General features: G+C 45.3%; 2 protein-coding genes across 3 annotated transcripts in view; one reads left to right on the forward strand and one right to left on the reverse strand.

Annotated features, from left to right (window-relative positions):
* LOC139764167 (acetylcholinesterase-like) overlaps window positions 1–6,856 on the reverse strand; it is a 207,644-nt gene extending 200,788 nt beyond the window's left edge. Inside the window, exon 1 of one of the 2 annotated variants that reach the window (XM_071690713.1) lies at window positions 6,565–6,856. The gene's annotated coding sequence lies outside the window, so the exon portion shown is untranslated. Of the gene's footprint in view, window positions 1–6,560 lie in introns of both variants that reach the window. The other variant, XM_071690714.1, reaches the window with a different exon arrangement.
* Window positions 2,106–5,014, forward strand: LOC139764166 (uncharacterized). The gene is made up of 2 exons (XM_071690711.1): window positions 2,106–3,712; window positions 3,824–5,014. The coding sequence occupies exons 1-2, from the start codon at window positions 2,132–2,134 to the stop codon at window positions 4,862–4,864; spliced, it is 2,622 nt and encodes an 873-aa protein (XP_071546812.1). The 5' UTR covers window positions 2,106–2,131; the 3' UTR covers window positions 4,865–5,014.
* Window positions 6,857–17,219: the final 10,363 nt, after the last annotated feature.

The following is a 17,219-nucleotide window of genomic DNA, read 5'->3' on the forward strand; positions in this document are numbered from 1 at the left end:
ACATTGCCAGTGAGACCCTGGAATTTAGATAGCGCATTGAGGAAAATGTGATCATTATCATTCAGCCTTTATCGGAGGTCCACATAATGAGAGGCATGATTTTGAGAACTCTCATGAGAGACAGAAAAAAAAAGAAAAAAAAGGAGAATCACTGCTGAAAATGTTTGATGTTTACAACGAAACAAAATGGAAATATATGAATTAGAAAAAATTCAGGAACACACCTCACAAGCAGAGCAAAAACCAGGAGTTTAGCGATGATATATATATATATATATATATATATATATATATATATATATATATATATATATATATAAATATATATATATATATATATATCGTCGAGGTAAATTGAATACATAAGGGGAAATCTATTCATTTTACTTAAAATATCGTGACAGAGAAGATACAGATTTATCAAAAATCCAAGAATAACATGGAACATGTCGAAAATAGACGAGACGAAATGCAATGTAAACTCAGCCAAGAAGCTACAACGGTTGTCCAGTATGTTACCAGGAGAAATGACAACTACAGAAGCAATCGAAAAGAACACTTGACAAGTGTGGTTAAAAACAGAGCTCAGACGATCACCGATATATGCAAATTAGGTGTTTGAAGAGCGAAACAGTTTTACTAAACACGCAAGACGTGCAGGGATCACCAGGGGCTACACAAACACACACACAACCTGTCATTTTGGTCAAATCTTCTCACAGATGATCATAGATATTATCTTGGAGGTACTGTCCGCCTGGATATTGTGTTAGTGACGGCTGCACACTTCAGTGGTTGTCATGCTTCACTCCTTTGACCCAAGTAGCCTGTCATTTTTTTTTCTTTTTTTGTCTCCATCCAGACATGGGCTGTTGGGGTTCACTCCACAAACAGTCTCGCTACCTCACACATGCGTAACTCCTTGTAAGTATTCGTAATTAAAGCTCTCTCTCTCTCTCTCTCTCTCTCTCTCTCTCTCTCTCTCTCTCTCTCTCTCTCTGTAGCTTCCATTCCACTAAAAAAAGAAATCGTTTCCTCCTCCCTACACCCATCACCCTAACTCCCCTATGAAACCTGTTCAGGGTTTTCAATATCGTCTCTCCTGAAGTGTCGCCTATGCCTGGGTTATAGCATTCCCCGTACGCCGTGAGTGGCGGCTTCTGGTGCGTTGTGCAATATTGGTCTCCAGGCGAGAAGGCAGGAGGCTGTCTGGCAGAGAACGCTGATATGTAGCGCTGATCTCGCTACCTCGACCAGACACTGATGATATGTAGCACTGATCTCACTACCTCGAGAAGTATATATATATATATATATATATATATATATATATATATATATATATATATACATGTAAAGCCTAAAGATACTGTATACATATGCAAGGTTAAAAGACGAGACAACACTAGAGTAAAACTCTCTCTCCGTAACACTCAAACGATAATCATATGTACTAATCACACACACACTCACACACACACACACACCACACACAATTACATTACAATCCTTACTTGCGCCACAGCCACCTTGACTTCCCAAGTTGGGAATGTTCAAGAGACGGGGATCCCCACGAGAGTAGCGGATTTAGGTGTAGTAATACCACAGGTAGCAGAAATGGTACCAGTAGCACTGGAAACAAAGGTAGCAGAAGTGGCTCTTTCTTACACTGGAACTTTCTTTCACCTAAAGCTAGAACATCCAGGTTCTTTACCTCAAACTTACTGCCTATATCTCATTCTCATCTTAGCTACATCCACACACAGTCAGACATCTTAACCTGAACGCTTGAGAAGGATGGTCATGTTGATGGTGTATTTTGACTTACGACAGAAGGTCATAGGTCATGTTCATGGTGCGTTTCTAGTTGCGACAGAAGATCAAAAAGTCACGTTGATAAGATGTAAAGACATTTAAACCAACTTTCACTCATCCTCATACATCACAGCAAGTCATAATGATCTCCTCAAACCGACTCCTAAAAGACGCGCAACGAGGAACCGCCTCCACCTCCTCCGCCGCCACCACCCTACAGACCAAATTTTTGGCTCCTCTGCAACCCACTTTTTCCTTCCAAACATTTCAGTTTTCGTCCCTCTTACTGGACAGATGAATTTAATATTAATTGAGAATGTCGATTATTAAAAGATATTGTTGTGTTGCAGCTCTGTGCATCGTGCTGATCCTGACAGGGTTCATGATCCTCAACGGCGCCCTCCTGAGGAAGGAGGCACAGCTTCTCTCCACACTGAAGGACAGGCATATCCAGACGCACACCCTCCACCTCCCTCTCTTGGGACTGGTGCAGGTGAAGGCGTTCACCCCACCGGTAGAGACGGCGGCAAACGTGCCAGTATACCATGTATTCAGGTTCATCTCGCTTGTCAAGAACTTGCTAACTCTTGGGGAGCTCGTGGCCCAGCCTGTGGAGCACGTGACGTACCTCAACCTCCTCAAGGCCTTCTGCCTCCAGCTCACTTGCGGAGTCCTAGTGGCCGTGGTGGTTATCTGTTCCATAGGTAAGTTAGTGCGGCGTGTTAAACGGGCAACTGCACCTCCAGCCCAGGTGGCTAGGGACGTTGTAGCCAAGAAGATACAAAAACAAATAAAGGCTGACCGGCCAGCCAAGGTGCCTCCAGAGGTTGTGTCCATGGAAATGAAGGCTCCCACACCAGTCCAGGTTGTATCCTTGGAAAAAACAAAGGCTGTCACACCAGCCCAGGTTGTATCCTTGGAAGACACAAAGGCTGTCACACCAGCCCAGGTGGCTAAGGATGGTGTAGCTAAGAAGAAGAAGAAAAAGAAGAAGCAACCGAAGGTTGATCGGCCAGCCCAGGTTGCTACGGAGGTTGTATCCATGGAAACGAAGGCTGACCTACCAACCCAGGTGGTTAAGGATGGGGTGGCCAAGAAGAAGAAGCAACCAAAGGTTGACCGGCCAGCCCAGGTGGCTACGGAGGCTGTATCCATGGAAACGAAGGCTGACCTACCAACCCAGGTGGTTAAGGATGGGGTAGCCAAGAAGAAGAAGCAACCAAAGGTTGACCGGCCAGCCCAGGTGGCTACGGAGGCTGTATCCATGGAAACGAAGGCTGACCTACCAGCCCAGGTGGTTAAGGATGGGGTAGCCAAGAAGAAGCAACCAAAGGTTGACCGGCCAGCCCAGGTGGCTACGGAGGCTGTATCCATGGAAACGAAGGCTGACCTACCAGCCCAGGTGGTTAAGGATGGGGTGGCCAAGAAGAAGAAGCAACCAAAGGTTGACCGGCCAGCCCAGGTGGCTACGGAGGCTGTATCCATGGAAACGAAGGCTGACCTACCAGCCCAGGTGGTTAAGGATGGGGTGGCCAAGAAGAAGAAGCAACCAAAGGTTGACCGGCCAGCCCAGGTGGCTACGGAGGCTGTATCCATGGAAACGAAGGCTGACCTACCAACCCAGGTGGTTAAGGATGGGGTGGCCAAGAAGAAGAAGCAACCAAAGGTTGACCGGCCAGCCCAGGTGGCTAAGGATGGGGTAGCCAAGAAGAAGAAGCAACCAAAGGTTGACCGGCCAGCCCAGGTTTCTACGGAGGTTGTATCCATGAAAACGAAGGCTGACCTACCAACCCAGGTGGTTAAGGATGGGGTGGCCAAGAAGAAGAAGCAACCAAAGGTTGACCGGCCAGCCCAGGTGGCTAAGGATGGGGTAGCCAAGAAGGAGAAGCAACCAAAGGTTGACCGGCCAGCCCAGGTTTCTACGGAGGTTGTATCCATGAAAACGAAGGCTGGCCCACCAACCCAGGTGGTTAAGGATGGGGTAGCCAAGAAGAAGAAGCAACCAAAGGTTGACCGGCCAGCCCAGGTGGCTACGGAGGCTGTATCCATGGAAAAAACGGACCCACCAGCAGACGAATTCGGTTGGCAGGTTGCATCCAGGAGGAGAAAACAGAAGCCTGCCCAACCAGGCCAGGTGTCTCGGGGGGAAGGAGCAAAGAACGGAAAGAAGGCCGCCCAACCAACCTGGGTGGTAGTAAGGAAGGCTGCTCCACAACCCCGGGTCGTTAGGCAGACTGTAGCCACGGAAGAAAGGAAGGCTGCTCCACCACCAGCCCAGGTACCGAGTGGGCGTTTAGCTACGATATCTCTCCCACCAGCTCACCCTAGCTACGCCTACAAGGCTATGTCGGGTGCAGCAAACAACCAAACCCCTCAACTACTCCACGAGGTTTGGAAGCCTGCACCCAAAAAGATGAAGACGAAGAAGGCTGCCACACTACCCAATGCACCACCACATGTCCAGAACGGCAAAAGATGGACAGAATGGCTGGAGGTCCCACTTCAACAACAACATCACCTTAGGAGCCATGTTCCATCCATACAAAGGGAATTCAATGTCAGCATTACTTTCCCTAGTAACAAGTATATCGTGATAATAGGCGACCGTGAAATGGTCACTCTGGCCTGCTTCAAAATACAAAGATTGGTCGACCTATCTAAAGTCACAAATGTGGACCTTGTCTCGCTCTTCTACAAGGTCAACCACAGGGATCGTCCTTCTAGATTATGGTCATCTGGACATGTACTCAGTAGGGTGTCCGTCGACCCAAGTATGTACGGCAAAATTATTGGTCAGGCTGGAGGCACAGTTAACGCTATAAGAAAGCAATATGGCGTCGAAATCTACATCCCTCACATAAACGAAGAATATAAGGCTATAGACGTTCTCGGACAACAACGAGATGTCCAGAGGGCTGTAGATCATATACACCAGCTCGTTAGACCCAGATCATATCGTCGGTCCAGTGATATCCTATACAGCAACGCAGAACGACCAACTTACATCCCCGGATTAAATCTTCGCCCCAAATCAAATCGTACTCCCTAAATTGCTCGGTACGAAAACATACAATGAGCAGCTAACATCCCCAAACCATAGTGATGACGCAGACTAAGGTAAGGTCTGGGGCTGATTCTGGTGTCCTTTGCCACCAATGACGGTGGCGTTTTTCTTCTTATCATCTACTTATTTACAAAACTCTGCCTAACGTATGTACTGTGAAGTATAAATCCAAATCGCCGCTTTCTCTTCCCTCCACTCTATCCCTCTTTCCTCCACATTCTCTTCCTCCATCCGTTTCTCAAGGTCAAGTCATCAAGGGTTCCTTATGGTTTATAAGTGTCTTTATTAAACCCAAGCTAACTGGTATAATGAAACATTAGGTCCCATCATTAACTGGTGAATTAAGGTAATTAGTGAGATTACCTCCCATTACTTCCTTAGTGTAATTACTAGTGGTGGTGGCCGTGGTTTGCCCCGCCCATATCCACCACTACCAACGCCGCCACTTACCACCATCTCTGCCACACTAACACGCACCACCACTCTATCATTACCACTATCATCACCACCACTACCACACTGTTATCACCGTCTCCACAGCCAATACCAGTCAACCAACCACTACCACTAACACTACCATAACCAGTAACGTCTCTACTACCAAGACCTCACCATCGCCACCACCTGGAATACGGGTGGAGGGAAGGACGGAATTGACAAAATGAAAACAATAGATACAAAGATAATTAGTAGTTGTCCCTGTTGCTCCTGGGCCCGACCCTGTCTTACCTGTTCCGACACAAACACCGCCCGACCCTGTTTACGTGTGTGCCAACACCATCATCCATGCCAAATCGCCCGACCCTCACCAATCCCTCCTCTCTACTGAAAGACCCAACAAACACACACATACATACACAGCCGGATATCTGGACATGCTACTTCGATATATGTAATATTTTGGTAAAAGGGATCAAAGGTTGGCTGCGAGAGAAGCTTTCCTGAAATGGCTTCAGGTCAATTGGTGTACCGCAGTGGTGTCTCCTGGGACCGCTGATCTTCTTCTCAAGAATGATGAGGAATGCGTTGTATAACAAGGGCCTTGACAAACAAACGAGTCAATACAAGTAATAATAAGCCTGAGACACAACTTGAACCCGAGTAAATGCAAAGTAATTAGGATGAAGCACGAGAAAAATAAACCTTCATAAGAATATCATCTAAAAGGAAGTTCACTCGTATACCTAAATTGTAAGATTACTTTCCAGTTTAGGTTTTTTCTGAGTTTGCAAATCGAAATGGTGAATATTGTTCACATTTACTGATGTGCTAACAAAGCTATAACTGAATTCCTGTATACAATGGTCATATTTTATGGTCACCAGGACCCTTGTGTGTGTGTGTGTGTGACTGGAACTTAGGGGATCGACATTGAACCTAATTTCTCGCCAGAGGTCCACCTCTGGAAGACTGTATGGGAGAAAAGCTTACTGGTACAATAATGAATCAAGTTACTTCCAAATTTATAAATCCACCTTTTTCCGTATTTCATTACTAACTCCTAACGTAAATTCAAAAAACCCTCATATATCGGCCGATCGCGTTTATATATATATATATATATATATATATATATATATATATATATATATATATATATATCATAATTCAGGAGCGTTACAAAACATTCATAAGCCTCATTCCCAAATAAACAACATAATTTCTAAGAATTTAGACGTACTCACTGACTCCTTCCCGAGGTGCTTCGATCCCTTATTTCGAGACCTCGAAGCTGTCGGTGTAGTCCCGTAAACTCTGTAGCGATCGTCACTTCATAACCGTAAGTAAACCTCGCGAGGAACTTGGAAACATACCAAAAGTCATTATGCGTGGCTCACGAACATCAGTAGTCTCATGGCTTTTTTCCTAACATATCACGAATGTTGTAACGCTCACGAACGCTGTGTAACACTCACGAAAAGTGAAACACACGAAAGCGGACACTGCTATGAACTTAGCGGGAGCTCCTTACAGTCTTGACTCGGCTGTCATCGCCTCAGTGCTTATACCCCACACGGCCGGGAGCCACACCCGCCAAAATTCAGTTGCTTATTGCTGATTATTTTCCTTTAAGAAAATCTCTTACGTACATCTAGGTTTTCTTTGACTCTTTGATTAAATCCATGATCTATTTAGGCGTAGCTTTCATTCATTTTCAGAAGATTTCCGTGTTTAGAAAGACAATCAGTTCCTTAATTTCTCCCAAGTTCGTAGAGGCATTGTTTAACGATTGTGTGGTAGTTCTGTAAGCCATGTCCACATCGTTAGTCTTGTATCCGTTCAATGTCTTCCCTACGAGCAGTAGTACTCTTGTCTAATTCTAATTTGAAATAGATGATATGAATGATTACGCTATGTGTATATATATATATATATATATATATATATATATATATATATATATATATACACACAACCCTAGTGCCCGTTTCATGAGGCTCATACTGCTTCGAGGCTGCGGTAATAATCAGAAGTAGAGAAATGATGAACTCTTGCTGTGTTAACATGGTCGTCCACTGACGATGATACAGCCACGCCGAAGGTGACCTTTTTTAGAGCCTAAGGTTTCAAGGTCACCAGATAAAGGGCGGTATAGTGTTCATGGAGTCTCTCCCCCGATACGGTGTCACGGCTGACCCTAATTGGACTAGAGGGATGAGGTCACGTGAAGAGAGAAGGCCTGTGTGACATCCTGTGTTGGATGGGGGCATGGTGGGTGTACACCTTCCCATGGGTTGAGTACACCACCCACCCACACACACACTCGAGGCCTCAACACCACCGAGTGAATAGGTAGTACCTCACTTGACGCGGCCTATCCTACGGGAATCCGTCGCTGGGTAGAGAGAGAGAGAGAGAGAGAGAGAGAGAGAGAGAGAGAGGAGCCTTCTGGCGTCTGGTAGTGAGAGAGTTAGGGAGTTCACGTTAAGGCAGGCAAAGGAAGTCTCCTCCTCCAACTCATCATAGGAACTTGAGTACCAGCAAGTCTGACGTGGTCTCAAGGTTTTGAGCGATGATCGTATATCCTCCTGTCACGTCACCAAAAATACCACCAGGGCCGAATTATGATGACCTGAAGCCGGAGTTACTTAGGAGGAGGCACGCGTGTTATTGTTCGATAAGAACAACAACTATAACAACAACACGCACGAGCTTGTTTGTTAGCCTGGAGGTAGAGGTGTGGGAGGGGGAAGGAGAGAGGGAGACTTTTTATAACAACGGTTGTCAAGTGTGTCATCCAACAACGTTTTTCTTCGCTGCTGTTATATGACCCCGAGATATAACATAAAGGCCATCCGTCTTATTTTGCATTCTTAAGTGGTCGTTATATCTTATTAAGGTCATGTCCCCTACATCCTTACCAACGGCTCTTTCATACTTACCCACAACTCCCTCCACGAGCACCAACGCCACCACAACTCCCTCCACCAGAACCAACGCCACCACAACTCCCTCCACCAGAACCAACGCCACCACAACTCCCTCCAACAGAACCAACGCCACCACCAGAACCAAATGTATCATTACGATTATCCTTCTTTTATTCCTTTTACCATTGCCGATTATTCAGCACCATCATCATATTCATCGGCCAGCCAGCCATCACTTTCCCCAGCAACTTTACTGTCACTTTCACAACAGTTTCTACCACGATCACCTTCATTCCAGCACTTATGACCCCCGACTGCTACCAACTACCCTCACCACAGCAGTTACCAGGCACCTCACGATCACCATCCCTTCACTACTACTCCTCCTCCACCACCATCACCACCACCACTATCCCCGCCACACCCACCAACAACGGCACCAGCACCACCACCATCACCATCATTATTACTACCATAAGCTCTCCTATCATTCCCCCTCTCAGTCATCAGCTCCCACCACCATTACCATCGTCATTAACCTTCAAACATCCTCACCTTTACCTCCCTCCATCACTTGGATCGTCCTCCTCACCGCCACCACCTACACCACCACCAAAGACCACCACCATTCCAACGACCACTGCCACCATTAACGCCACCACCACCACCACCCCTCCTCCTGCTGCTCCTCCTCCTCACTCTATCAGATTGATTCATACTCGAATTTGTCCCCGAGTTCTGCCAGCCCCTCTCCCTCCCTGTCCAGGGGGGAAAAAAGGGGGTGGGGGGAATTTACTGGCCCTCCTGCTCACTGGTCAGGTCCCGGGGGAGGACAGGGAAGGGAGGTGGTCAGCAGGATGGAACCGGGGTAGAGACAAGGACTCGGGGGAACACATTCAAGTCCAGGAGCAACACTTAGGTCAGCACATACACAACACGCCACACACACACACACACACACACACACACAAACACACAACACACACACACACACACACACACACACACACACACAACACACACACACACACGGGGCAAGGCGGCACAATCGGTGCAATAGGGACACACTCATGTTAGACTCATGACAAGAAGGAGAACACGACAATCCCGCTGAAGATTACGGACGCACTCTACCCTAATCAACAGACTCTCCTCCTAGCACACACTTCGCTCAACAGACTCACTCACAGAGTTCAAGATAAGATAATGATACTTATATAACCCCTGGAACTCCTAGCGTTCAGGAAAATCAAATACGGGGTAACTCATTCAGGGCCTGTCACCTCCTACGTGGGCCCTGAGAGTCAGTGCGACCCATTCATTTATGACAGAGAAGGGACACTCAGCCTCAGCTCTGCCACAACCCTCAGCAGGAAGCCATTCCTACAAGAAGACATCGAGGGTCATTCCAGGAGACAATAACAACCCCACGAGTCTACTGTCCTCGTGCCGGACTTACTCCCTGGGCGCACGTTTATACCCTCGGGCGCCTTACGTATGTTGGTGAAGCCCATCCAGCCCCGCCTGGCTGCCCTGGGCGGGTGGTGGTGGTGTGTGTGCGGCAGGGAAGCGGCCGGTGCACTCACTGGTGTTGCCGCCGGGCTCCTGAGTTGTGCGAGTTGGGTCGGACGATTTGCTCTTGGTGGAAGAAGTTAAGAAATGTCGCTTTGGTCATATATCTTATCATGTATACACACACACACACACACACACACACACAAACACACACACACACACACATATATATATATATATATATATATATATATATATATATATATATATATATATGTGTGTGTGTGTGTGTGTGTGTGTGTGTGTGTAGATATACAAACAAGCAAAGTATCTGAAAGATTTACCAGATATTCTATTTTCGAATGATAAGAGATAAGAATATAACGTCCCACTATCCATCGTCAATAAGATTACTATCTAGGCTCCCAGAGTACATCATGGGACAAGCACCGGATGATCACAGTCGAGGAAAAATGATAAAAAAAAAAAAAAAATTGAAAGAATGTCGAGCCTCGAGCCTCGTGCCTGAAGCATCGTCGTTCAAGTCATACTTGAAGTTCTTTACTGCTCAGGTCGGCTGCTTAATCAAGTAGACAGAGACCCAGAGAGAGAGAGAGAGAGAGAGAGAGAGAGAGAGAGAGAGTGTGTGTGTGTGTCCAGTTTTGCTTTACGTCCAGACATACGTCGCTCTTACAGCTGGCCAGACTGAGTACGTTGGTAAGACGTGGAATGAATGTTAATTAGGAATTCGCCTTTATCGATACCTCGGCAGGATGATCCATAACATACTAACCTCCTGACGACCCAGCTCATCCCCGACCAACGAGAGAACGTGCTGGATGATACATGACCACGCTATAAAGAGAGGAGGCTCTTAATCCCTTAAAAAAGACTTCAGATTCTAAGTCCAGCAGCATACGTACCCAGAGACACTGCCAGTGTGTGTGTGTGTGTGTATGTGTGTGTGCTGGTGGCCGACTTGTGCAGTGTGGAGTGTGTTTGTGTGTACACCACTGGATCCCTTCCATCCACAGTCATCGAACACTAAACTCGTATGTGTTTTAAAGCCAGTCAGGAACCCATTATACTTGTGGTTTAGATTTATATAAGATCGTATCATCAAATTATGTAGGACCTGTCACATTTTCTAATGGAACGTGTTGTAATCTGTATCAAATTGTTGTTAGCACTTGAACTGTCTTCTCTCTTCGTTTCTGTGTCATCTGCTAATCACGTATCTTAATGATAATTCAAAATATAATGAGAATTCATATAATTGATTGCAGGAATTAGTAAAATTACATAAGGTAATTCAAACTTATTACTCATATATATATATATATATATATATATATATATATATATATATATATATATATATATATATATATATATATATATATATATATATATATATATATATTCAGCCATAACCTGGTATTGGTGTATGATCTTCATAAGGCACCAGAGCTTATGATTTTCCACATCATGATCGGACAAATCTAGGATCTGAAATCTTACTCAGCATCTTAGCAACATAGAGATTACTACAATAAACCACTTCGCATGAATACGCTCATTGCAATGTTCGTGAACATCAGACGAACTATTTGAGGGTTTATACCGTACATCAGATGCCACACCGCCTCCCCTTCTGAAGTATCTCATCAAAAATGCGGCTGAATTTATGTCTACGTCTGTAAACACCACTATGAAGGATGAGGATTATGATAACGTGTTCTACGAGTGTATATGTAAATGAGTGTGATTAAGATGTCACAGATGACGAATGGGTGAGGCTCGTCCATCGTAGAGGAAAAAGAAAAAATATTCATCGTTTTGTAAATGAAGACCAGATGGGTTTATACATGCACGGGTCTGGGGGTAGATTCATCATTAGCTTTCAAAGTTAAGGGTTACGCATGAGTCGACTGATCGATAGACACACACACACACACACACACACACACACAACACACACACACACACACTGCCCTTGGTTCTGCCATAGCTTGATAAAAGGCCTAACTCCTTGAAGACTGTTTGGGATGACAGAGCCGTCCCCATACAATGGGATCTTCCACTTTAATGTCATATGTCCACTGGTGTGACTTCTTCTGTACTCTATTTCTTAATCGAAGGCCCGCGATTGTCGCCTTTGTGGTCCTATGGAATAAGGTTGGTCTTTGAGTGTTCTGCGACTCGGTGAGGGGGAATGGTGCCCACGTCACTCATAGCTGAGTTATGAGAGTCTTGACGTCATATGAGGTTGTGACATCACAACCATGATTTAGTCATGCTAAGGTTGAGACATCACGGCCATGAAGCATATGGTAACACAACCATGTAACAAGATGGAGACATCTGTCATGATGACAAAAACCGTCAAGCCGTAGAGGCGAACAACACACACTTTAGCCATTATAATCGACCTGTCAAGGCATTAGACACAAACTGGGGTTGTCAAGGAGTTAGCCCAAAACTGGAGCTGTCAAAGGCATTAGACATACGCTGGAGCTGTCAAAGGCATTAGACATACGCTAGAGCTGTCAAAGGCATTAGACATACGCTGGAGCTGTCAAAGGCATTAGACATACGCTGGAGCTGTCAAAGGCATTAGACATACGCTGGAGCTGTCAAAGGCATTAGACATACGCTGGAGCTGTCAAAGGCATTAGACATACGCTGGAGCTGTCAAAGGCATTAGACATACGCTGGAGCTGTCAAAGGCATTAGACATACGCTGGAGCTGTCAAAGACGTACTACGAACCAATCCCACAAAGAGCTACTGCCTGTTAAGGAAATAAAAAGAATTGTTGCCATCAAACTCTGGCGATGGAGGCATAAGCTAGTGTGTCCTTGCTCCAGGGGGCCTTTCATGGGGTAACCGATAGTGTGTGCGTGTGTGTGTGTGTGTGTAGTTTTTCTCTATTGTTTATTTCTAATCATGCTTAGGAGTCATCTATCATTTCTAGTTGTATTCTATTGCAGTAAAATGGCCTTATATAAAGCACTCGATTCCCCAAGCGACATTTTTCACCTCGTGCTTTTGTTTGCTCTATACAGCACCCGGATCTACGTTCCCATGCTCACTGTCACCCTTTCAAAGTCACCAAACTATTACCAGGCGACCAATTTTTTTTTTTTTCCACGAATTTTGTGCGCACTCCTGCCCATGGTGTGGGCGGTGGCGCACCAGAGGATGGAGAGTGCATAAAACGTCCCACAGGATGCCAGGCCACAGTGACTGAATCATATAACTAGATACGCTCTGAATGAACTACTTACACCAGGTGGGAAAATCAGGACACTTCTCAAACATCCGGGATGAAGCGTATATAAATGAGGTGTTTACATGCCATCCTTTTTTTTTCCTATGGTAGAAATTGTCTCTGAATTCATGGCCTTTGCAGTTGTCAACGACACAGCGTTGCAGGATGCGAGACTAATCATTGTTGGCGAAGTTTGTATGATTTTATGATGGACATCTACACGAGGATTTACCGTTATGATATCTCCTTCTTTCCTCGGACAACGAAGCTGTGGAATCCCCCTTCCTTCTTCTTTCCCTCCTTCCCTTCTCATATAACCTTTCAACCTTTAAGAGTCGGGTATACAAACACCTGAGGGGCTCTGATTAATTTCTTAATAGCAGTTTTCACACATCTGGCCCCTCCAGCCTGTGTGTGTGTGTGTGTGTGTGTGTGTGTGTGTGTGACGTTGAGGGGTGCGAGTGGTTACTACGGCTCCTCATATATCATGCCAAGGATATCCGCATTAAAACATGACGGAGACTGTCATTTATGTCTCGATTCCTCCTCTCTCTCTCTCTCTCTCTCTCTCTCTCTCTCTCTCTCTCTCTCTCTCTCTCTCTCTCTCTCTCTCTCTGTTCAGCTTAGGCTTACTGTCTCGAACCACTGAGCTTTAGACCATGTCTTTGGTACTCGGCGTCACCGTCTTGAACACAAATGATTCTGAACCAGGTGTTGATTTCCTCAGCCGCACTGCTTCGGACCCTTAGCCCCAGGATGAAGCATGGCTCGTGTGATTCGCCCTCTCAGACCACTAGTGTGTGGATCACGTCAAAATGCTTCAGGTTCACTGCCTCAGACACCAATCACTGTCTTAGATTTATCATCGCAAAGCAGCGTTTTGACTCAGGTTCACTTTTCAGACACCATTGTCCTGAATCAGATCTCGAGTCTTATGATCACTGACTCGCAAACAGCTATCCATAGATTCTCTACACTTCAGGTTTATTGTCTCACTATAGTCATCCCTAAACCATGTAAACTGCTGTGGTTCAACTCTCTCTCTCTCTCTCTCTCTCTCTCTCTCTCTCTCTCTCTCTCTCTCTCTCTCTCTCTCTCTCTCTCTCTCTGCACCATATACTGTTCTTTTCGGGTTTGATGATATTCACATAGCTATTTATCCTTGAGCACAGCCTCGACTTGACTCGTTTACTGTCTCAAAGCCTATCTCGACTTGCATTGTTTTGCTGTCTCAGAGTTGCTGTCCCGAACCATGTTTTTCCAGTTTGCGTGGATCACTGTTTTAGATCTTACATGATAAACCAAGCTGTCCTGTCGTTCGAGGACATTGATGAAAGGATCTTAAAGCGAGCTACGGGAGAGCAACAGATTTTTCCCTCGAATATTGTAGCCTTTGAAGATGTATAGACTAACTACTGAGAGAGAGAGAGAGAGAGAGAGAGAGAGAGAGAGAGAGAGAGAGAGAGAGAGAGAGAGAGAGAGAGAGAGAGAGAGAGAGAGAGAGATTGTCTCCTCAATTTTTGCCGACGTTGCACGAAGCTCAGTACTAGCTAGGGACGTAGGTACATATAGCACTGCATTAGATTTCCAGGTAATCCTGAGAGCTTACTCTGTCGGAGGGTTGGGATGAGGGCGCGCATGGTGAAGCCCTCTCATGACCTCTTCCCTCCCTCCTCCCCAGTGCCACATTGCTCACGGCGGAGATTATACAGTAACCTCTCCTTCCCCTGGTATAAATAACTGGAGAACAGGAGAGGGGGGAGTTGGTTCGTCATATATCATCTGCCGGTTCATGATGACCGGAGGGGAACGTAATTATTTGGTTTATCCTTTTCATTTGCACTTCATGATGCATAATGTATGACGATTACTCAGAAAAGGAATTTAACACAGGTTCGGGGAATCTCTCTCTCTCTCTCTCTCTCTCTCTCTCTCTCTCTCTCTCTCTCTCTCTCTCTCTCTCTCTCTCTCTCTCTCTCTCTCTCTCTCTCTCTCTCTCCACTCCGCCATCTGTCAGTTTGTGGGTCTTTCATGGCAATATTTACCATACAATGAGACTGATTACACCTCCAGCTTACTCTCTGGCCTCAGCCAACCCATCAGGCAAAAGTCGAGCTAAAGAAAATATAGACATTATTTTTCCCCTGACAGCGAGAAGTCATAAGGACCCATAATCTTAAAGGAACGCTGTGTGTGTGTGTTCTGAGGCCTTCGAAGCGCTGAGGTACATACGTTTTCCTGGAAAATAATGACAAAATTAATGACATTCGACACGACAACAATATTCCTCATCATCACCTCATCATCTCCCCCTCCAACACACAACACGCACCGTCCAGAATCATCCAAAAGAAGAAGAAGAAGAAAAAAAGAGGAAAGTAAAGGATTTGTTCTGCTACACTGCCACTGAACATCTCTTTGAAAAATATCTTGTGTTTCCGGTACGATAATGTTTGGTTTGTAAGAGGAACTTTCGTGTGTGTGTGTGTGTGTGTGTGTGTGTGTGTGTGTGTGTGTGTAACAATATCCTTGTGGCACGGCGCTTTGATCAGCCAAGCGTGCTTGTCTGCCTGAAGGGTACCTCCGCAGAATCCATCCTCCTGCTCTTCCTGCTGCTCCTCCCTCCCCTCCTGAGCCTCTGGCAGCCTCTCATCTGCGCTGCGAGTCTCAGGGACGCGCGCAAGCTCTTGTAGACGGACGAGCCTCCCTTGTTCAAATTCGAAAACGGGAAGATGACGATAGAGGTGCAGTATCGGAGAGAGAGAGAGAGAGAGAGAGAGAGAGAGAGAGAGAGAGAGAGAGAGAGAGAGAGAGAGAGAGAGAGAGAGAGAGAGAGACTTATGCCGGCAGCATTCCTGGCAGATTTATTGGACCTGGAGGTGTAGGGGGAGGTAATGGCTGGACTCGGATACAGGATGGGAGAGTTATGAGGAGAGGGTTGGGCCCCCCGAAGGGTGCCAGTGAGAGAGAGAGAGAGAGAGAGAGAGAAGAGAGAGAGAGAGAGAGAGAGAGAGAGGATAGAGAGAGAGAGAGGCTTGGTTAAATCAGCAACCGTTCAGTGGAGATAAACCACACCACATACTACATTAGTAAAACAGACTGAAATCAAAACTTCATAATGAATTCAGAGGATATTCCTAGTAATGGTACATTTGGCATGTTTATGCATTTTCAAAAAGGGTGGACGACAAATGTTAAGAGACCACAGGAGGACAATATTTGCATCAAAGGCACGTGTGTTGGAGGAAAATACATGTACAATGCACCCATGCAAGGGGACAATACATGTACCAATGGTATCTATGTTGGAGGACAATACATGTACCAATGGCATCTATGTTGGAGGACAATACAAGTGCCATCGGTGCTTATGCTTGGAGGACAATATATGTACCAGTGGTACCTGTGTTGGAGGACAAGACATACATCACCACAACAATGCTGGAGGTCAGTAATACGTACCAGTGACGCGTTCGTTGGAGAACAATTTGCCAGTGATCATAAATTACGCTTGCAAATGGTGAGAGATGCGTAGGTATGCATGGGTGGTGGAGGGACAGAGAAGGCAAGTGTGAACTGATGGAAGCGTTGATATGTGGCCAAACGTTTCGTTCATTTCTTTTTTGTTTAGATGTGTGAAATGATAGTCAAGAACAGCAGGTGTAAAGTGAGAGCACTATGTTAGAATGTGTATGAATAGTTGAAGTTATATATATATATATATATATATATATATATATATATATATATATATATATATATATATATATATATATATATATATATATATATATATATATATATATATATATATATATATATATATATATATATATATATATGTACCCAAGGGATACATGCACTCCCGGCGTAGGAGGGTTGAGTCAGCTGGTTCCATTAGCAAGGCACTCAACTGGGACACCAGAAACATCCGTCAAAAATATTACATGAAAGACTTAGCTGTTGCGTAGGTGCACCAACTGTCCTCCTCCTTACCTCTCCTCCTTCCCAGGCCTTTTCATCACCAGCCCACTGATGTACACAGACCCACAAACATGGTGTGGGGGAGGATGTGCTATGATGCCTTCGGTTCAATGTATAATATCATGCGTTGTGGAGAGAGGCCTATAATGCGGAGGTGTATTCATGAATCGCATGTAAATGGTTCTTATGAATACACA

Source organism: Panulirus ornatus, chromosome 48, assembly GCF_036320965.1.
Source record: "Panulirus ornatus isolate Po-2019 chromosome 48, ASM3632096v1, whole genome shotgun sequence".
Lineage (NCBI taxonomy): Eukaryota > Metazoa > Arthropoda > Malacostraca > Decapoda > Palinuridae > Panulirus > Panulirus ornatus.

What these genes read in the sequence shown, in the direction of transcription:
- LOC139764166 (XM_071690711.1), top strand. Translation starts at nt 2,132, where the DNA reads ATGTCGATTATTAAAAGATATTGTTGTGTTGCAGCTCTGTGCATCGTG. An exon ending in AGAAGGAGAAGCAACCAAAG is followed by an intron (nt 3,713 to 3,823) that starts GTTGACCGGCCA and finishes AAGCAACCAAAG; the next exon opens with GTTGACCGGCCAGCCCAGGT.